This window comes from Megalops cyprinoides, chromosome 21 (genome assembly GCF_013368585.1).
Source record: "Megalops cyprinoides isolate fMegCyp1 chromosome 21, fMegCyp1.pri, whole genome shotgun sequence".
Classification (NCBI taxonomy): Eukaryota; Metazoa; Chordata; class Actinopteri; order Elopiformes; family Megalopidae; genus Megalops; species Megalops cyprinoides.
The window spans coordinates 1,332,486-1,355,000 of NC_050603.1; the positions used below are offsets into that span (position 1 = coordinate 1,332,486).

Genomic DNA, 22,515 nt, shown 5'->3' on the forward strand with positions numbered 1-22,515 from the left:
CAGCTACAGTGTTCAAACCTTAACAACCTAATTTACTGTTTCACAGAGACTGTTAAAAAGCAGTTCTGAAACCTTTGTGCTGGTGCCAGGAGAGAAACATAACGGCAATCACGAGCTGTCAAAAGCACTCACATTCATAAGCAAGTACTTTCACTGCGCTGCAATAACACACTTCTGCAGCAGCTTCCACCTTTAACAGCCTAATGTGCTGTTTGTTATTTAGATATATGCAGATTCATGGCGCGGATTTCAGGCAAAACGCCGCGAGGGCGCTGTGAAGCCCCCGCAGGGCCGCGCGCTCTCGCTTCGTAAACACGCTGCTTTTAACGGGGCTCGTGTCTCCGCCACCGCGCCTCCTCCGCAGCACCGAGCCGCCTCTCCGTATCGGTTTCAGCGACATAAAGAGACTCAGCACGGAGGCACCCGGTTGTCTCTCCCCTCCTTGGAAGGTCCGCTCTGTACCCGACGAACAGAACGCATTCATCTCCCGAAAGTCTGCGGGCTGTGATCAGACTGCAGGCTCAGACTGTCGAGTTTCTTAACAGACGCGAACGGCTTCAACAAAACACTCTGTGATGAAAAGTTCAGTGGCAGGTTATCAAAAGGAGAGAGAACATTTTTGCGCAACAGTGCGCCGCGTGAATGTTTTTAATAAAGTAAACTGAATATTTTATAGCGGAGCTTAGGACTTGTTTGAGACGGTTGTAAGTAAATGTTATGTATTCGCCCTCATTCTGTATTCATGTAGCCTACCCTTTGAGGTATAGGTGGCGTGAAGCTACCTGTGTTAAGTATGAGTGGTGTTTGTTCTCAATATATACAGCAAGCGCTAACACAATTACCGCTCAATGCCTGCATTTCAGCGCCGTTTCTCAGCTTTCTCTATCACCTTGTTAAATTCTTGCAGTTGTGTTTCCGCTGCTCATTTGCGCTGTATTTAAAATATCCCTGCAGGGCGACCTTTAAATCGCTCTGGGTGTAAGACAAAAATGAATAAATAAAAACAGCGGCGCAGAATAACCTTGAGTGACCCCGACTGCCGTGATCCGGTCGCGATGGAGTCCATTATCCGCGCCCCCGGGCCCACGGGCAGCGCGAGGCGCAGATTGGCGCCGCCGGACCCCGCACTTAATAACGATGACGGTGTTTCCATGGTAACCCACGAGCGCCCAACTCCAACCAAAGTGTTGTGCGGGTATGGAATGCACGGATTTTAACCCCCCCCCCCCCAAAAAAAAATCAGATATGTGAAGACAATAAACGGGATAATAGCATTGATATTATTCCTGTGTGTGAGCTGCACCTCTTTTTGGTCATGTAGTATCGATACATGGTTTTTGTTGGAGGACTGTGAGGGCAGTGTAGGATATTAACTGTGTTACAGTGCCATCTTGTGGTCCAAGACGGCATAGGATGATGTATTCAAGACTGAATGCAAGGGTGCATGGAGATGTTCACTGACACCAGTGCATCGACCCTGTTTTAGCGTCGACGTTCTGTTCATTCTGATATTGAGCCTCTCCGGCTCCGGTACTCGCTGCATGTCCGTGACGCACTGTTTTAGAACAAGCCGCTTGAACGTTCCTAACAAGTTGCAACGATAAAGACAGAACTTGTGAAGCACGCAGGGTCATCGTGAACAGATGATCGATTTTACTCATTCAGACCACAGCATTGTGATCAGTGACTCCGTATTATTACTGTGTCTGAAAGAGTGACACAGAGGTATGAATCTTCACACCCGCACACTGTGTGTCATGGTAACAGAGGAGCTGAGGGCCAAATCTCACCTCAGTCAGGAAAAGGAAATGTGCTGCGCTGACTCCCCTGTCGCAATCATTGCCTGTATTTATATGAAGATAAAGTATTTATATTATGAAAAGAAAGTAGTAGCCCCCCCTTATCCGCGGGGGATATGTTCCAAGGCCCCCTGCGGGCCTGAAACCGCGGATAGTACCGAACCCTATATAAACTATGTTTTTTCCTGTACATAAGAGACTAACGGGCTTGGCGTGTACAGCGTGGATACGCTGGACAAAGGGATGATTCACGTCCCGGGCGGGACGGCGAGAGATTTCATCACGCTACTCAGAACGGCGCACAACGTAAAACTTGTGAATTGTTTATTTCTGGAATTTTCCATTTAATATTTTAGGCTCAAACCGCCGAAAGCGAAACGGCGGATAAGGGGGGACCACTGCGGTATGCAGGGTGTTACAATACCGTTTCTGGCCACAAGGTGGCCACATAGTCCACGTCCGACGTTCGATCTAGCATGGCGCTCGACGTATCGCATTTAATATACACATACCCATGTCTTGGGTCTTGGGTTTGGCGTTGCTTTATGCTCCCTGTAAAGAGTCACTGAGTATTATTACATTAACCCATGAAAAGTATATGGTTGGATAGGCTACACAAAAGTTTTACTGATCTGGGCTACGGGCGTACCTGCGTAACCCTAGCATTTCTGTGTGAAAGGTAATTACTGATCCAGGATCAGGGCTACTGCTCCTCACTGCACAGCAGAGTCAGTCTGGAGTTTTTGCTCTTTCTCATCCAGGCAGTGATTCTGTGACCCCAGCTCTGTGGTTATGACACTGATAACCCAACGGTCACAACCCACAGCCTTCCTACACCGTGCACCAGAACAGGACAAAGTACATTTCCAATGGGCAGAAGCTTCCATGGACACTGCTCTCATTGGTTAGAGCGCAGCGTGGAGGGGTGCTGGCAGGCTGTGATTGGGCCGTATGACTCATCCAAGATTCTCATCACAAAGCCGCCCTGCTCACAGCTGCCAGCGCTAAGCGCTGAGTCCCAGCGGTGCAGAGGAGGTGTGGTGGCCGAGTCCTCCTCCATCCCAGCGTGCCTGGGAGTCTCAGGCTGCACCGTGACTCCTGTTGCTGACACAAAATCTGCTCTGTATAATCCTCCAAAATCTTAAAATTCTGCATTCCTCACAGGCAAGAGACAAACACACACACACACACACATCACAGGGTTTTCCATGTTTTATCATGAGTTACACTTCACTCCAACAACTGTGATGAGTGTACATTTCCGCTTGGTATGAGTTGGTTGTGTGTGAAACTGAATTGTCACTGAAATGCAGGTTCCTGCAGATATGCAGCACCTACGCCAGCAGCACAGAGGCTGCAGAAACGCATTTAATATTCATCCTGAATAATATACCTGCAGCTGAGTAGAAACCCGAAACCCAGCGGGTGAGAATGATTGGAGCTGCCCCATCGCTCCATCACCTTAAGGCTCTACCACGCAACCAGCGGGAAACTGATTTTCCTCGGATCTGACCTTGCTGAAGTGGTTGCACTGTCTGTGTCCCGGGCACAGCATCTCATGGGGAATAAAGCGGTGATTACTCTGTCTACCCATGCCTGAATGTCACGCTGCAGTATCTCTGTCTAACGCTCTGAGTGAAACACTGACATTTAAGCAAAAGAAGGCATTTCTGATGAAGAAACTTACACATGTTTTAATAAAGGGATTTAGGAAGCCCTGTTTTTGATTGCTGACAGAAGCCACTGAATTGGATTCAATCTACACACTCCCAGCAGTGCAAGGCTGTGAGGACCAGGCAGCCAGACAGCAGGGGGCAGCAGAGAGTGGGTGACACCCCCAGCGCTGATGGTGTTGAGATTTCATCAGATGGGACAGCATAGGAATGTGATCAGACTAGAGCAACACACACAGGTTACAGTTTCATCCATTTATACAGCTGGATATTTACTGAGGCAATTCTGGGTTGGTTAGGTGGCCCAAAGGTACAATAGCCGTCCCCCAGCAGGCAATCAAACTAGCAACCTTTCGGTTACAAGCCCTGCTCCTTCACCACACTGCTGCCCTTCACTGACCTGCCTGTCTGGCTTTATCTCTCCCTTTGGGAGGAAGTGATCGGATCTGTGTAATCAAACCGCATGGCACATGTGTCGATGGCATGACAGGATGTGCTAAAATATGTATCTGCACTCTGCCAAGAACGCGGATCAACACTGCAAACATAACCTGTCAGTCAGCAGGTGTGGTGTAGCAGCTAGAGAATCTGCCGGCGAAAAGAAACCCAAGCAGGACGCTGTCATGGGACACTCAAGCAGCTCTCTTCCTCCGAGCTGTTTCTGTAAGAATCCAGCTGTGTAAGTGAATAATGTGTATAAATAAACACAGAGCATCTGGGTGTCAGACCAGTAAGCAGAACGAGCGCGCTGCATATTCCCTCTCATTCTGACCAGAAAGTGTCTGTGAGAGAGCCGCTCAGTTTAAGGGGGCTTAATGCCCACAGTTCAGCTGGGTATGGCCACAACCCAACTACAGACTTATTAAAGATATATCAAGACATGTGGCCTATCAATCATCCAATGTACAATTGTTTGTACACATTGTAGAACATATTTAAACATGTACAATAGATTTCATTCCCCAGAACTGTGTATTTGAAAGAGACAATAACAGATACATTTTCCTAAATATGTGGTGTACAGCAAATTGATACATTGAAACATATTCTTAAATGACAATTTGATATTTAGCGTATGTTATTACATCGGGGAACAGACATGGAACTTAGAGTAGTGAGGAAAACCTCATCGAATTTGCCATGTGGTGCTGTGTAATGCGGTTTCTGTCTGTTCCTACATTTCCCTGATCGCTTCTCTCTGCTCAGTGTGATATTTCGGAAGTTATCCTGTGCTCCGGAGGAGGTCTCTGACTGCGGTCAGCTCTCCTCTCTCCACGGTTTGATCCGCCCCATCTGACGGGAGGCCGGCGTAATGAGGCCAGGCAGACGCGCGGATGATCAATGTCAGGGATTAGAGACCGCGCTTTTATCCGCCTCATTAAGTTCTTTGTTCCAGTTTAAAATCTGTGCTCTTTCCCCTGGCCAAGAAGCCGTCCTCATAGTAATACCCGACACTCGATGTTTTATTTTCCCGTCTGCTACTGACTGCAGAGCAGTAAACATGTGATTGCCCTCGGAGATAAGCGCATCGAGCCTAATATTGTCGCATCTCATGCGCGATTTTATTAGACAGCGCGCTGAAAGAGCGGAGACTGCTGACATTTTGTGCGGCGCACGGAGACACTTTTTCTCGGTTAATCGTTTCTGCCACCGCGACACAAGATAATAAATCGGATGTGACGGGCAGGGCGGAGAGGTTTGGCAGGAGTCCCACGGCTGATACATTGCATTACCCGATTGCCATAGCGCCCTTTTACGGTGTTGTTACGGTGCTATTTTCAATTAGCATGTGCTTTCTGAATAAGATAAGAACCCCCTGTTGCCTGGGGAGACAACGAACCCCAGCGCGAGGATTGGTCACGCTGTCGCGCGCTCCGTGTCTTCCAGCTGCGCGGCGAGTCCTTCTCTGTGATCCCGAAAAAAGCGCACAGCAAACGGCGGGCTCCGCGCCCCCGGGGAGAAATCAACAGGAAAGTCACAATCGTTAGACATCAGCGAGGTGGCTGATGGATGAAGAGTTGAGTCCTGTGTTATTGCGCTTTCTTCCATAGGGGAGGTGTGTTTTTCCTCGGTAGTCACCCTGGTCTTGTTTGCGTGTATGTTAAGCATTTCACACTGTATGAGAAAATTTGCATGCAAATTAATTACATTTGTTTTCAATTATAAGCAATGAGTTTATATTATATTACCTTTATTGTCTGATTAATTGTAGAATTAAGTAAGATAGCCACTCCTCTCAAAAGTGACTAAGACAAACCGCTGTGGAGTGAAAGTTTAATTCTGGGCTCAATCAGCTTCCCCTCACCCCCACCAGCCCAGCCACCTCAGGTTCCGCCTATGACATATTAAAGTAAGTGATGAATAAATAATGCTGTTATGTCAATGCAAAGTGTCAGTGAGTCAGATTCACGTGTCCCTTTTCAGTTTGGAGAGCGACTCGCTAAAATCACGCCATCAGGCATGAATCCTGCGTCGCGTCTGGGTGAGGCGAGCGAGGTGGCCCACCGGGGTGATTTAATCACAGGCAGGAAGTGCCCCTCCCGCACCCCACCACTCAGAGAACTGGGGATCTCTTGCCGTTAGCAATAGTTTGTGGAGTACAGGAGGAAGAGCTGGATTGTTTGTGAGAAATGGAGGCCTGTTAGCCATCTGGGGGGACTGTGATATGGGAGGCCGACCCACAGCCACTGAAACCCCCAGCAGCAGTGCTGGGAGAAGAGGAAGTCACATCAAAGCACCACCCACCGACACCCAAGCACCACCCGCCGACACCCTGTCTGTGGCTGTAAGCAAACCGCAGGAGCCTGTCTCCCCTGGAATATGTTTCTGAACGGAGATAATGCATGTGTGAAAGCCATCACAAGCAGCATGTGGTTCACCCTCTCAGCCAGAGCGCAGTGGCCGTTTCTCAGAACAGAAGCGTCAGATGGATCATGTGTGCATACACCTGTCGCAGCTGAGCGCACGGCCGCCACCAGGCACCTGGCGGGCTGGCTGAATGAGGCTGGGCTGGCCCTCTGCTGCTGAGAGAGGCTACTGGTCCTTCAGCCAGGAGTCGCACAGGCTCCGCAGCAGCAGTCTCCTGGGGTTTAAATCCTGAGGGATTATCCCGGGGGAGGATATGGAGGAGCACTCATCATGTCTAATGGCCAGGGGCTTTCTGCTGGATTACAGTGCTGTGTTCTGTTCAGAATCACAGCATTCTGACTGAAATGGGGGATCACTGACTCCAGAGGTCACCCTCACGTGCTGAGTGTGGAGCCCCCTGGTGGAGGAACCCCACGACACTGCCCATGTCTGCTGTCTCAGCGAACTGGTGAAGTGAGGCATTATGGGATGCTGTGGAGGTACTGGCAGCAGTGCGAGCTCTGACCTCTGAGCTAACTGAGCAATTCCAATTCCTCCAATTCTGTCCAAGTCTCCCTTTTCACAGCATGACTTCCAACTGGGGCAAAATATGAGTCTCTTCCTCTCTCTGACACACACACACACACACACACACACACACACACACACACACACTCCCTCTCTCTTTGCCCTCCCACACACCCTTTCTCTCCGTTTCACGCCTCATGGCTGTCACGCTCTGTTGCTTTTTTCTTTCACTGTGTCACACTCTCATTCTGTCCTTCTTTGACTCTCTCTCTCTTTGCCGAGTCTTTGTCCGTCGGCTTGTTCTCTTTCTCTTTCTCTGTCTCGGTCTCTTTCTGGTTGTCTTTCCCTCTCTCCCTGCCTCTCTCTGAGTCCCTCTCACTGTGTTGTACCCTGCTTTTTCTCACGCTGAGGGACACACGGCCATGAGACCCGGGTTGTTTAGATCAGTGTTACCACAGACATGCTGTGTGTGTGTGCATGTGCTTGTGTGTGTGTGTTAGAGGTGTGTGTGTGTGTGTGTGAGAGATCCAGTCCTTGAGATCCTCCCCGGCCCTGTTCCTCACAGTCTGAGGTCCTCACAGGCGTATTCTCTTCTGCCTGAAACAGAGCCTCCCACCCAGCCTTTAAAATGCTCACCGTCCTGAACCTGTTTTTCAGGATGAACACACTTGGCAGTTTAAATGAAGATCACTCATCAGCAGCTGAATCACTGCCACTGAACCGTGTCTTTTCTGCTTTTTCTGAATGGTCATTTAGGACACACTTCTGTGTTCTCATGTGCAAAAGCACTCCAAAGTCCCAGCTGATTAAAACCGATGAATATGCAAACAAGTCCCTCAGTTATTGTGTAATCATGTAAATATGCACAGGTTTGCCTTTGTTTATTGTGCTACTGTACTGTTTTGAAAACTCAGACTTCGTCTTTCCATCAGAACTGCAACGAGGAATCTGCCGTGGAAGGTGAGAAGGTGAGGGCACCTGCCGACAGGTATGCCCATTGTGAGTGCACACTCATGCCTGAACGATGGTTTATGTGAACCTTACGGTCTTGTGTAGCTGTCTGACCTGTCCCGCCGTGTCATTGAATCTGTCGCCGTGACGATAAAAGCACCGGCTGTGAAATACACCTCACCAGATCACACTCCCTATTGTAGCAGCAGTGACCTGGCAGGGAGGCAGAGAGAGAGAGAGAGAGGGAGAGAGAGAAAGAGAGAGAGACAGAGAGAGAAAGAGAGGGAAAGGGAGAGAGAGAGAGAGGGAAAGGGAGAGAGAGAGAGAGAGAGAGACAGAGAGAGAAAGAGAGGGAAAGGGAGAGAGAGAGAGAGGGAAAGGGAGAGAGAGAGAGGGAGAGGGAGGGAGAGAGAGAAAGAGAGGGAGAGGGAGAGGGAGAGAGCAAGAGCGAGAGAGAGAGGTCATGTGTGGCATGTACGGTGTAGGCCTTTGAATAATTATACCAGCACGATCACTGAAACATGCATTCCCTGTGAAGGGCAGAAAGGAGGCAGAGATGGGCAACCAGAACAGGGCTTGTGACCAGAGGTTTGATTCCCATGCGTTTGTAGGTCTGAATCCCAGACGTGGTCTATGGTACAGGCCCCTCCCCCTAATGCAACTCAGTTGTACGTCAGGTTTGCGTCTGTGAGACAGCTTTGGCACTCCTCACACTGAAGTGAGACGAATGAAACAGCCACCGGCCGCGTTTCACACTGCAGTCACATGGTCCACCACAGTGAGGCTGTGGGACAGGTCCTACTCCACTGATATCAAGGCCTGGCTTCCCTCAGTTTCTAGGCTGGCTAGTCAGGTTGCACAAGTGAACTTGTGGTCGGGCATAAATGGTGTTGAGGTCACTCTCACTGGTCTGGGAGCGTTGTTAGCCTGGTCTGACACTGTTGCTCTTTCAACCTGAATGGATACACTTCTCTTCTTACGTGGTGCAAGTCTAAATGACCCTGCTAAATGAATGCAATATAATATACTGTAATGTAATCATCCAAGCTTCCAGGTTGCTGCAGCGTGCCTGGAAGCACTGAGGAGAGGCTGACCTGTCCCAGCTGCCAGTGTGCTCCACCAGGGTGGTTTCCAGCGGCTGTCAGCGGGTGGCACAGCTGGGAGTCAGCTCAGTCTCAGGGTCTGCTCTGTGGCACTCTGGCTAAATCAGGCTCTCACATCCAGACATGTATAAGTGAAAGTGTGACTAATCTAACAACTGAAGCTGGTCTGTCATTACAGTGAATAACTGTTGGTTTCTGCTTGACCTCTGTGGCTTTCGTACTTCATCTAGCCATTGAGTTACACAGAGGAGCCGGCAAACTGTGGAATATATCACCTGGCTGCTGCCCTTGGAAGGGTCAGACAGTGTGGTATATCTGTCTGTTTAAAAGTACAGGGGTATGTTTAGCTGTACACCCATTGCTTAACCAACTAAACTGCACATTTTTCAAAGAAAATAACTAAATAAAAAGGACGGTGCCATGTTTTCAGAAACACTGCCCCATCATTCTGCTGTAGACTGTGTTTTTGCTGAAATGATGAAACAGCATCTGTGCTGGGCATGTGGTGTACCTGAGGAAGTGGCTTTAGAGTGGGGGGGGGGGGGGGGAGGAAAGGGGTGGGGGGCTTCTCCTTTTGACTCTGTTTCCTTAGTCTAAAAATGCACATATGAGAGAACAGCATCAATTGTTCCACCACCTCCTTTCTCCAACATACACACACACACACACACACACACACACACAAACACACACACACACACACACACACATACATACAGGCACACACACACACACACACACACACACACACACACACACACACACAAACACACACACACACACACACACACACACACACACACAAACACACACACACACACACACACACACACACACACACACACACACACACACACACACACACATACATACAGGCACACACACACACACACACACACACACACACACACAAACACACACACACACACACACACACACGCACACACACACACACACACACACACACACACACACACGCATGCACATACACACAGGCACGCACACACATACACATATTAACCCAACTAAATGCCCATGAAACGAAAAATGGACTGCTATATTACACTTTTATGCAATCCTGTTGCATAAAACGCATTTTGCCTCTTGCTTACGCATATTTTCAAACACACTATCTTAAGATTTTTACATTTTCATTTTCATTCATGCTCATTAAATTCTGACAGCATGGCAGGCTGTTGGTGTGGGAGATCGACGTGAGGATATCAGGACATAACCGTTAACCACGCAGCGGCGCGATCCGCAGCCCCGAGAGCTCGCGCAGTTCGTGAAAGAACGCGTGGAACCGGGGGTAATTACGCTCTTTGTTCGTGCGTCTCAGCGTGAAAGCGGCGCTGAATCACTGTTTATTAACGGGTTCGCAGCGTGGGAGACAAGGAGACCATTTATTTAGTTTTCTTTCAAGACATGTTGTTGATTACATGCACGCTAATTTCTGCCAAACATCCCTCTGAAATCGTCAAGAATGGAAGGAATTTAAGGAATGCTAACAGAACAGGAACGTCATGCAGTTAAGTACCCAGTGGCTGATTTAAATAGTAGTCCTCTGTCATCTTAAATTCATTTCTGACGTCACACAAACACAACATTGCCCATATGCCTCATATGAAACCTAACATCAAAATAACAACAAATAACAGTATCAGAATATCTGCGACAACATCAGTCCTTTGTTCTTGACTGTTTTACTGAAGATTAAGTCTGCTAAATTAGCCCTATGAAAGGACCTGAGTTTTCTTTCCTGTGGGTTTTGTTGTTCTAATATTTTGAGAGTCGCCTTTGACCACAAAATAATTATTCATTTCTAACCAGCCACTGGGTAACATTCATTTTGTGGTTGAGTCAGCAGTTTATTTATGGTTATGTATTTATGTATTCAGTGTATCACCCAAGTGTAGTAAGTCACTCTGGATAGAGAAGCTGCCAAATGAAGATCTCAGGAGTGTGGAGGATGTGCTGATTTCTGCTGATTTAACAGTGAGGAACCCGTGGCCTTGTGCGGAGGGTGTGCTGATTTCTGCTGATTTAACAGTGAGGAACCCGTGGCCTTGTGGTTGGTATCCGAGCAGACAGACACAAGGGTGTGGTTTATGCGCCAAGCCACACTAACCAGTTTTTAAAACAGCACGGTTTCCCTTTAGGGTGCAGTAAACAAACGCATCCATCAGGATCTCCAAAATGGCTGAGAGCAGGTCCAAAGCCCCAAAGCTCATCTCCCTGAGGGGTGGGAGTGGAACGACCCGCAGTGGCCTGGGGAAATGATCCAAACAGCTCCACACGCTGCCGCAGAGACACAGACTACAGCAGAGACACAGACTACAGCACACACACAGACTACAGCACACACACAGACTACAGCAGAGACACAGACTACAGCACACACACAGACTACAGCAGAGACACAGACTACAGCACACACACAGACTACAGCTCACACACAGACTACAGCTCACACACAGACTACAGCACACACACAGACTACAGCAGAGACACAGACTACAGCAGAGACACAGACTACAGCACACACACAGACTACAGCAGAGACACAGACTACAGCACACACACAGACTACAGCAGAGACACAGACTACAGCACACACACAGACTACAGCAGAGACACAGACTACAGCACACACATAGACTACAGCACACACACCGACTACAGCTCACACAGACTACAGCACACACACAGACTACAGCTCACACAGACTACAGCACACACACAGACTACAGCAGAGACACAGACTACAGCAGAGACACAGACTACAGCACACACACAGACTACAGCACACACACAGACTACAGCAGAGACACAGACTACAGCACACACACAGACTACAGCTCACACACAGACTACAGCTCACACACAGACTACAGCTCACACACAGACTACAGCACACACACAGACTACAGCAGAGACACAGACTACAGCACACACACAGACTACAGCAGAGACACAGACTACAGCACACACACAGACTACAGCACACACACAGACTACAGCAGAGACACAGACTACAGCACACACACAGACTACAGCTCACACAGACTACAGCACACACACAGACTACAGCAGAGACACAGACCGCTGTCTGTGCTGTGCTGCCCGCTGTGATCCTCACTCTCCCACACTGCAGAGTGACCAAGGGGCACAGCAACAGGCGAACTTAGAGATCCATCTTATCTACTGTCCCACACCCTCTACTGTCTGACAGCACTCTTTCTTTCTCTCACTCTCTTTCTGTGTCACACACACACACAAACAGACACACACACACACAGCTGTCTGTGTGGGGCTCTCTCTCTCTCCCTCTCTCTCTCTCCTTGCTGTGAGCTGGCTGCAAAGACAGCTGTTTTATTGCTTCCTGTTGTTCACACCCTGGTTAATGCGCTGTCTCTCACAGGTCACTGTCTGGGCGCTAACGCTCTGCACTGCACTGGGGCTCTGTGTGTGAGGAGAGGAGGGTGAATGAGTAATTATTCAGCTGAGCTGCCAGCAGGGAGCAAATCTCACAGAGCGGCCTGTGACCGTACATCCTCACAGCGCCTAGACCCACGGAGCGGCCTGTGACCGTATATCCTCACAGTGCCTAAACCCACAGAGCAGCCTGTGACCGTACATCGTCACAGCGCCTAAACCCACAGAGCGGCCTGTGATTTTACATCCTCACAGTGCCTAAACCCACGGAGCGGCCTGTGACCGTACATCCTCACAGCGCCTAAACCCACAGAGCGGCCTGTGATTTTACATCCTCACAGCGCTTAAACCTACAGAGCGGCCTGTGACCGTACATCCTCACAGCGCCTAAACCCACAGAGCGGCCTGTGATTTTACACCCTCACAGTGCCTAAACCCACGGAGCGGCCTGTGACCGTATATCCTCACAGCGCTTAAACCTACAGAGCGGCCTGTGACTGTACATCCTCACAGCGCCTAAACCCACGGAGCGGCCGGAGTCAGCCAGGCCAAGGTCACTCTTACTAACGTTCAATGCTCTTATTGTGCCTTGTATTTCATTATTTTCATATTTCACAGAAACATCTCAGACAACACGCTGTGTGCCCTTGCATTCATCTGTGTGTGGGTAAGTACCTGTGATTGTATCATTCAGTGTTCATGTGTGGCCATGTGGATGTGTACAGTACCAGGGTCATTCAGAGACACTTGAACTGGATGTTGTTGGATGTCAGTCTGAAAGGGTCCAGATTTCTACCAGTTTCTCCCATGAAACATGCAGCTCTGTGAAAGTGAAGGTTCAGTGAACACCTGGGCTCAGAGAAGCCAATCCCACTAGGAATGAGTTAGCCCTTTTTAAAAAAAAAATAATAAGACGCCTCCATGACCAGAATCAAGCACAATAAAGTGTGCTGGGGATTGTCTGGCTTTCAAACATCATCAAAAATCTCAATATCACAGCAGGAAGAGAAGTCAGTGAAACATCAGTAGCTGATTTAAAACTGTGGAAATTTTCTGGTGCATATTTACATAGGTTTTTGTCTCACTTAGAAAAAGGGGGGAAATCTGAGAAGGTGAATCATCTCCAAAAGTCAAACAGACCACAGCTTTGGCCAAGACACACCCTGGATACTGAGATGAGGCTGTCTGCGGGTTCTTAAGGGGTGAATGGTCACCCCCCCCCTCCCCCGCCAGACACACACTGGGCCCATGAGGCCTGGACACTGGAGTTTTTCCACAGGGGTCGAAGGTCAGGAAAGGGGGGCCAGTTTATTGTTTTGGGGGCTTTGCTGGGTCATGTTTCAGCCAACGCTGATCATTTCCGCTCTTCTTTCTCCAGTTTAAAGTTGAAAGCGGTACCTGTTTTTTCAGGCCAGCGTATCTTCATACACTGAGAGCTTCACTCCCTCTGAACGAGGTGATCGGCCCACTGAACCAGCTGAGCACGCAGGGGTCTGGCTCTCTCTGGTTCAGAACAGCACACAGCCAGGTGGCCTCGTCACTCAGGTTCTCCTGTGACTCTACTGCAGTAAATATGTGTGTAATTACAATAAATATGTGTGTAATTACAGTGGACTCGATCCCGCGGCCAGAGTATGGGAAGGACTTACTGTTTGACCATGTGATTCAGGGCAGTTTCAGAGGTCATCAGTTTAATCAGTTTTGTCAGTAACAACCTCCAGTCCAGAGCCACACACAGAAACGCAGGTCACTACAGCATGTGCTGCTGTGTTGCCTTGCCGCATGGTCACGAGGCAAAGCCGCTCTGAAGCGATCGGCAGCAAACAGAACCCCATACTGTGTGAGGTCATGTAATTATTTTTATATCATTATTGGACGGTAAGCTGATCTCTCTGCAGTAATTAAAATGATTTAGTGCAGAGTGCCCAGCCGTGCTGTAATGCTACATTAAGCAGTGATTGGCTGGTCGGGGGTCTGAGCTCGGGTGAGCTTGTTAAAAGCACATCCAGGTCCATTATCAGCTGCTTGACCCGGTTTGTTCATCATTCCCAGGCTGCCGCTGTACAATCATCTCCGCTTTCGCAGGTATGACTGCATGGATTTCCCGCGGCAGCGGTCTGGACGTGTTGTCAGTGAGCAGTGATGAAACAGCTGAAGCTTCACGCAGGTGCTGACAATCACTGTGACAAAGAGCCAGACCGTGCCACTGGGTTCAGCCCGGCTGTGACGTCACTGAGTTAGCTGAGCATCTGAGGCTCTGGCAGCGGATCCTGGTGCTGCTATGTGTCTGTGAGTGTGTGAGTGCGTGAGCATGTCTGTGAGCCTGTGTGTGTGTGTGTGTCTGTGAGCCTGTGTGTGTGTGTGTGTGTCTGTGCGTGTGTGTGTGTGTTTGTGCATGTGTTTGTGCGTGTGTCTGTGTCTGTGTGTGTGTCTGTGTGTGTGTGTGTGTCTGTGTGCATGTGTTTGTGCGTGTGTCTGTGTCTGTGTGTGTGTGTGCATGATCCCGTGTCATGTGTTCATAGTGCTGTCTGTCCCTCATTGCTGCACTGACAGCTTCTCACTGCCCCTGACCACATCCTGAGGAAGCACATTGATGATGTCCCTGTGTTCTCACAGCGGGAGAGCTGCTTTCTGCTGCTTCTCACTTGTTTACAATGAAGTGAACTCATCTGACAGTAAAAAGGAACCTGTGGCATGCTGGAGGGAGAGAGAAAGGGGAAGGTGTGTATGCGTGTGTGTGTGTGTGTGTGTGTGTGTGCGTGTGTGTGAGTGTGTATATGTGTGTGTGTGTGTGTGTGTGTGTCTGTGTGTGTGTGTATGTGTGTGTGTGTATGTGTGTGTGTGTATGCGTGTGTGTGTATGCGTGTGTGTCTGTGTGTGTGTATGTGTGTGTGCACGCACAGTGAGATGACTGTGTTTTAGTGCACATGGAAGGTGTGATTATGATTGCAGGAAATGGGGTCCTAGTTCAGCTGGAGCAGAGAGTGAGGTGGGCGGGTGGGGGTGGGGTGGGGGGGATGGGGTACAGAGGAAGAGGAAGAGGATGTTGGGGGAGGGGGCTGCCAGAGGGGTGGGGGCTGGGCCATCAGCAGGGGATGGGGTGAGAGTGCAGATACCCAGAGCACATTAGCTGTGATGGCTGTTCCCTTTTACGGGGGGGGGGTGATGATGATGATGATGATGATGACGATGATGATGGATTGAGTGTATTTTTGTAAGTATGCATCCCTGCATTGCTTTAAAGAATCACAAACCACTTTACAGTGAAAGGGGGAAACTGACCTCAGCCACGCCTAACGTGAGGCACACACATCTGGGGAGACTTCAGCAGGAGAGGGAGGACATCATCAGCACTACTACTCATCTAGGTGCTTAGAAGGCCAGAGAGAGACAGCCAGACTGGGAATTGGACCAGGACGTTAGGGAACACCCCTACACTCTGCAAATAGGTGCCATGAGATCTTTAATGACCACAGAGTGTCAGGACTTTAATATCTTGTCCAAAAGATGGATCATGTTGTCTGTGAAACATGACCTGCCTGCTCTGTTCTCCCTGGTGCACAGCTGGGAATTCTACCGGCCAATTTCGGCTCACTGTAGTGATGGCTTTTCCGTTTCCGATTCTAATTCCACTCCTGAAAAGATGGGTGGGTCGATCCAGGCTTTGAGCCAACCATGGAGTCCTTTCTGTGAGAAAAGTGTCCTTGCCTTTATGACACAATTACTCTGTTTGCTGGATGTCTCTACAGTTGCTTGAGCTAAAAGTGTTCTGATTTGCTGGCCTGTGTTATTTTTGAAGGGCATGGCCAAAGACCCAGAATCGCCGGGACACAAAAATATGTCTGAAAGGAATGCAAAACTACTGGTGTCTTCTTTAAAAGCCTCTGAAAAGCTCCTTTTGTAGCTCAGTGGTCCAGAGTCAGGACACAAGGCAAACTGAGGCTCTTCCTGAAGGAGACTTCACCCCTGCGCGGTCGTGTGTTGGTGCATAGACGCGCTCTCTGGACCGGGAGGGAGGCGACGTGCGTCTGAAAGGGTTCTGGGTTGGGTAATCATGTCTGCAGTGCAGTGAGGGGAAGTGGGCCACCGGCTGATTGGACCCAGATGTGCGGCAGTAAGAGGCGTGGAAGGAGTGAGCACGGTCACCAAGGTATGTGAAGGCAGACATTCCATGGGAAAATTCATCACAGGATGAGCAAAGCAACAGCCCTTTTGTTCAGTGTGTGTGTGCGCGCACATGCATATGCATGTGTAAGCGTGCGCGTGTGTGTGTGTGTGTGTGTGTGTGTGTGTGTTTGCGCAGGTACATAAATGAATCCATGATTCACACACACGCACTCATACCCAGGCCCCTGCTGAGGCTGGTCGTCGTGGTGATCTACCTCCACACCCCCCCCCCCCCCCCGCTGACTGTGACATCATCAAAGGCAGGAAAACCCACATAGGCCAGCAGCACTGAGTGAAATGGGAAATCCACACAAACAGCCCTCCCACCTGACCGCAGTCACCAAACAACCCCGTCTCCATTCACAAAGCTCCGGCTGTACCTGCTGAAAACACAAACATCAGCTCTGTTCTGAATGAGCTCAGAACTCCATCAATGACATTTTTAAAAATAAGAAGATTATAATTGGATTAGCTGCTCAGACTGAACTTAATCCGGCATTTTTTATTTCTGTTCAGAAGCACGAGGATGATCTAAGAATGAATTTATAATGCTCTGTTCTTCCACATGCCATGCTCAACAAAGATCAGATCAGATTACCATCAGCCATCAAGCAGATCGTTTCAAACGCACAGGAAACGGCAGGCTTATGGATTCTTCATATGATTAAAGATATTTCATATTGCTTTTGAAACCCTCTTATCTGCAATCTTTTTTTCTTTTCAAGCACTCTGCATCACTGAAAGATTAAAGCCCAATTCTCTCGCTCTCCCAGTCTCTGCAGAGGCAACGAAAGCATTCACAGCCCAGAAACGCTGAGGAAACATGTTTTCACAAAATGCAACACTTAGACACAGAGCATGCTCCTAAAAGAGCGCATTTCACCAATTTCTGTGGTTAATGCAGCTTTACTATGTTTTAACAGGTATATGCAACCCCTCAGAAAGCGTCTGGTTGGACATGCCCCCTGCTCCCTCCTCCATCAGGTTGATTCACTCACAGGACTCCATCAGATCCAAGATTCACTTCCACCTGCTGTCCTCGCGCAACTGCACGAGCTGTGGCAAACCATGGGCCAGAGGCGCGAGCGCACCTGCTGCGGTTTATCCTTGTGTGTTTTTCCAAGGAGGCGATTAAAGTTTTAACGGGGTAAAAATCACTGCCTTTCCCCCGAGATTCCTTTGAACAATGATACGTCACGTCAGTGAATGGTTGTGTCCGCTCATTTTAATATGCAGTAACTTTTATTCTAATTAATGAAACTAAATGTGGCCACGCAGGTGGAGAGATTGGCAGGAACACGTTGACAGAACGAGGATGATAATGCATCACAAACACCCCGTCTTGTCCCGTGGAGCAGATAACTACATGTACGCGCCGGTCAGGGGAGATGAACTTCTGATATTAAGGTTTCCGACCAGCAGGCCAATTCATGTTTTGGAAGAAATACCCGCGTACGGCTTTCAGCTAGAACAACAATATTTGTGAAAGTGTCTAATCGCCGCTTACTGGGGAACATGTTTAGAAATCAATGCTCTTACACTTTTTCCGCGCTGACGAGAAAATGTCACACGTTTATTCCCTGTATGTCGGGTTACAGGAAACGATGTTTAGACTTCTCACCTCTTCTCTGTTGAGAAACGGTGTGCGGTGGAATCTGGTCTGTCCCTTCCTTTCTTTGACATGATCATCAGCTTGCGCTCCTCGGCGTGAGTCTCCATTGCACCGACACTTCCGCTCCGCGACAGGGGGAAGACACGCGTCCAGGCGGCGATCAGGCGCACACACAAAGGAAGGTAGCGCTTAAAAGGCAAAAACACTTGTTATTACCGCGAAATATAAATACCAGTCGCTGCCTGTTTGTTTTCCGTCACCTTACGCGCGTAGAGTCGAAGTCCTTGATGCGAGGGAGGAAATTTGGGGGTCGGAAAACAGTAAGAGCAATCGGACCGGGGAGCCGAGCGGAGATCCGTGGACTGCCTGTGTAAAGGGACGCGTGGAGAATAACAAAGGTTAGCTAAATATCACCGAGGGGCTTACCGATTAAACACCACCTGGGTCTGTGTGATTTAAACCTGTCTCTTAATATGTTAGGTATTTTCTTCAAAGTTCTACGAAGTGGCCGTGGCTACAGAGATCAGAGACCGGGGTGAAATATTTCAGGAATGGATGCGAAGCTGCCTTGTTCGGATTTCATTTCTGCTGCATTTTAGCTCATTGGAAGAGCCACTCTTCTCTTCTTCCTTGTTATTAATGTTACACGATCAGATAATTTATTTAGTGTGCTCGTTTGTGGACCGCAAACTGTATCTTGCTAACTGGTTAGCTTGATTAAACAAGAGCTAGCCTTCACGCGATTTGGGAAGAGAACCGGTTCATGGGTAGTGTAAGAATTCTCCCTTAGGCTACACAATACAGCCTTTATTAGTCATATTTGTTCAAATTTAGCAACACAGTGCCTGTTACGTTTAAATGTATTTTGATGTCTTAGTTTGAAGTCAAAGGTCAACGCTTCGCTGGCGTTGTTGACTGCAGAGTTAGCTGGTTATCGAGCCAGCTAGCTGACAGCGTCGCACGGCAAACAGCACGCCGCATTTTCGGTGTGATCGGCGGTAGGTTCCAGCGTGCGTTTTAATGCGGGGGTTCAGTCTGTTGGCCTCATAACCGCTTCGTGTCTTCGCTTTTCCAGAGGCCGGTATGTCGGATGAGGATTCGCGTGCTAGCACCAGTTCCTCATCGTCCTCCTCTTCTTCCTCCACTCACCCGAAACAGAAAGACACACCTAGCAGGAAACGGGAGAGCAAAGCCAACATGAGCAAGACCTCCAAGCTCCTCTCCACCAGCGCCAAGAGGTACCCAGTGGAATTTATCGTTTCTGTGCTACTAGCCTGGCATTCTGCCGGGGTGATTAGATAAGACTGTGGGTGGGACGGAAGGGGTTAAAACGGCGCGAGGCCGTGCTGTGATGCCCTTGCATGCCATCCGCGTGCAGCCGGTTCGTTAGGATTTCCAGGATAAAAAAGTGCCGTCGCATTAAAGCGGTGCTTGCATTTACTCCTGCTGATGCCTAGCAAGCACATCGGTGCGAAAACGTAACTGCTTCAGTTGTTATATTTGATTTTGCGATGTTAATGTAGCCAAAGCCGTGAATAAATCAGTCCGGCAGACATTAAACTGCATTGTCTGCGCTGTCCGTTTGATATATGGCCCCAAGTAAACAAATGCTGTTAGTTATATTTGACAGGTGTTTTGAGAATTCCTCATTGGGAATCAGGTCTGCCGTAGACGCGCGTGTGTTTGAAGAGGTGATGCAACAAGCCCCCGACCCCCCGGTCCCGTGTACACCGATGACCGACTCATTTGCATATTAAGTTCTGCGGTAGATTGCCAAAATGCAGAAAGCCGGGTCGGATATATTACACTCGCGTCTGTTTCCCAGCACAGTATACTGTGGTCCTGTGCAGAGTATGAAGTGTTGGGACAATAACAGGCGGTCGTTTCAGTCTGAAAATACAGCTACCTAATTAAGGCCCTGGGAGCGGCCATGTTGTTTGCAGCTCGAGGTGAACATCTGTGCGCGCCCGCCGCGAGACGGAGCGGGGATTTGCGTCCCTGCGGGCGGCGCGAGATGGGGTGAATAATTTTGGGTTTTGATTCTTTCCCGCAGGATTCAGAAGGAGCTGGCGGACATCACCGTGGACCCGCCGCCCAACTGCAGGTAACCTTTACTAGATCTCTGCAGTTGTTAGTTTTAATCAAATTGCGCCTAAAAAGTGTACGGAAGGCTAGGCTGGCTGTGTGGTGTTCAGAAACAACAACACATTAATTGTGGTTTAGCGGCTAAACCTGCAGCCCAGTGGGTCGTAACCTAACTTATGTCTTCCCGTTTTGGACTTACATTTTGAATAACATACAGAAATACCGTGTGAGTAGCACTTTCCTTCAGTAAAGGTGGAGGTGCAGTGCGACCGTCGAATTCTTCACGCAGGAATGAACCCGCAATGGAATAGTTTCCATTAGATAAAGTGATGCATCACAGACTAAATCGGTCAGCATGCCTGCAGGTGTCTGATTGCAAACTCTTTTTGCATACTAGTTCGAAAAGTATGATTAACTGCTTTCAAAGCCAGCAGTGAGCATCTTGTTTTGTGGGGTTTTTTTCCCTAAAGCAGAAGCTGTAGAGTGAAGGGATAGAATGATCGCAATGATTGCAACAGCACGCTGTTGGTTAGAGAGATTCAGGGTTATGCTGGCTCCTGCAGTTTTTAACAGTCAGAATGAAAGGACATGTCTTGGTGGTTCTGCTGAAGGAGCTGGCTTTGTTGTGAAATGCAGGTTCATTGTCCTGTTGGACGTGCTTAACGCTGAGCTTGTGCAGCACCAGAGGAGGCCTTAGCAGGGAGGTTTGAGCAGTGCTCACGTCCTCACAGAGGACCCCTCTGCTATTCTCATGTTGTCTGATGCTTCTGTGGGGCTCTGCTGTTCAGGAACAAACCGTTTCCTCCACAGTAGGTTTGTAGAGGCCTGTGTTTTAGAGTGATTTTTTTCCCCTTTTATGAAGTTGTCTTTTAAAATCAGTGGGTGATATTAGGCTCGCCTTGCTTGACAACCACTGTTTTTCACATTACAAGCCATCCAGTGCACCACAGTGTCCAAGCAAAATGCAGGAACCTGAGTCTTTAAATGCTCATACAGGAATTTCCCTGACTGTTTTGAATGACATAATCTGATTTGTGAGAGAGAGCATTACACCTTTTTGAAGTAAAGGCTGGTGTCTGGTTTGTTGTAAGGTGTAAAATGACTTGGGGATAAGGAGTGGGATAGACTCTGATCTTAACACTCTTTAATGTATCAGTACACATGAGAGCTCCTGTAGTGACCCACACACAGTGTTACTGCGGGAGGCAGGAGGAGAGAAAGGAAGTGAAATACATAACCAGTAAAGCAGTTAAAGGTGTTTGGACCTGGGTGGTTTGCTGAGTCGTTTCTCTGAAAGTAAAATGTGGGGTCATGAGGATGCTGCTAGGCTGAGATGCAGCAGATGTATGGTTGCCTTGGTGAAGGGGAGCTCAGATTTACAGCACAGCGCTGCTCTCATTCTCTCTGTCTGCCGGAGTGGGAGAGTTTGCCCCTGGAAGGAGCCCTGTCTGACGGAGGTGAGGAGGGGGGTGCTCTGTTCTCCACTTTGTGTTAGGATGTGATTTAATTGCAGTGGTGGAGCTTCTCAGACGTGTTGCAGAACGGTGACTTCCAGTTGCAGATCCTGTTTTGTGCTTAATTTCTGAGGAGCTGTTTCTAGATGGCGGCCGAGACGGGGGGGGGAAGGAGAGAGAAAGAGAGGGAGGGCAGAAGATCAGGTCTGGTCAGAAGGCAGGAGGCCGGAGTTCGTGGCAGGAATTCGATGCGGACGCGCTGTGTTGGCCGTTGCATGTGCAGACTCTGATAAGAGGGGACAGGGCTTTCACACACAGGCTGGGCCAAAGCGCTGAAAGGGGGGGCAAGCAGAGACACTTTACACAGCCAGAGAGACGGTGGGGGGGATTTTGTTTGTTTTTACAACACGTCTAAAAGAAGCAACCAGATGGCTAATCATACGTAAAATACTTACAGAATCAGAAATCAGGGAGCTTAGGAAAAGGTGTATGGTTCGCTCATGCTGTATGGTATCTGTGGCTTCCTTGTGTGTCTTTTGTGAATTGCATTTTCAAAAGCACTGTGTTGTTGTGTACTTTGTTTGGGGTACCTGCCCATTGGGCTTGTGGGAGCTCATTTGCATGAAACCCACCCCTCTGTTAGCTTGCCCCTCTCCCACAGTTAAGTGAGCCCGGTGAGGCTTCCTCTGAGCTTCTGCAGTGCAGTCTGTCCATGGTGCATTTTACCTTCTCTGTCATCATGAGGTCTCCTTATTGAATTACACATGAAATAGACCATGTTTTTAAAAATATATCTTACAAAGTGACAGCTTCTACAAGTATGTGTGTGTGAAATGCACTGGAAAGACCCTTATGGTGCGT

At 48.8% G+C, this 22,515-nt stretch overlaps 1 protein-coding gene across 3 annotated transcripts in view; it reads left to right on the forward strand.

Annotated features, from left to right (window-relative positions):
- Positions 1-18,197: 18,197 nt before the first annotated feature.
- The window catches only part of ube2e1 (ubiquitin-conjugating enzyme E2E 1), a 10,715-nt gene continuing 6,397 nt past the window's right edge, over positions 18,198-22,515 (forward strand). Inside the window, exons 1-3 of one of the 3 annotated variants that reach the window (XM_036515662.1) lie at positions 18,198-18,513; positions 19,191-19,353; positions 20,169-20,219. In XM_036515662.1, coding sequence (XP_036371555.1) covers positions 19,199-19,353; positions 20,169-20,219 — 206 coding nt within the window. In that variant the 5' untranslated portion in view covers positions 18,198-18,513; positions 19,191-19,198. The remainder of the gene's footprint in view (positions 18,514-19,190; positions 19,354-20,168; positions 20,220-22,515) is intronic. The other 2 variants (XM_036515663.1, XM_036515664.1) reach the window with 2 other exon arrangements.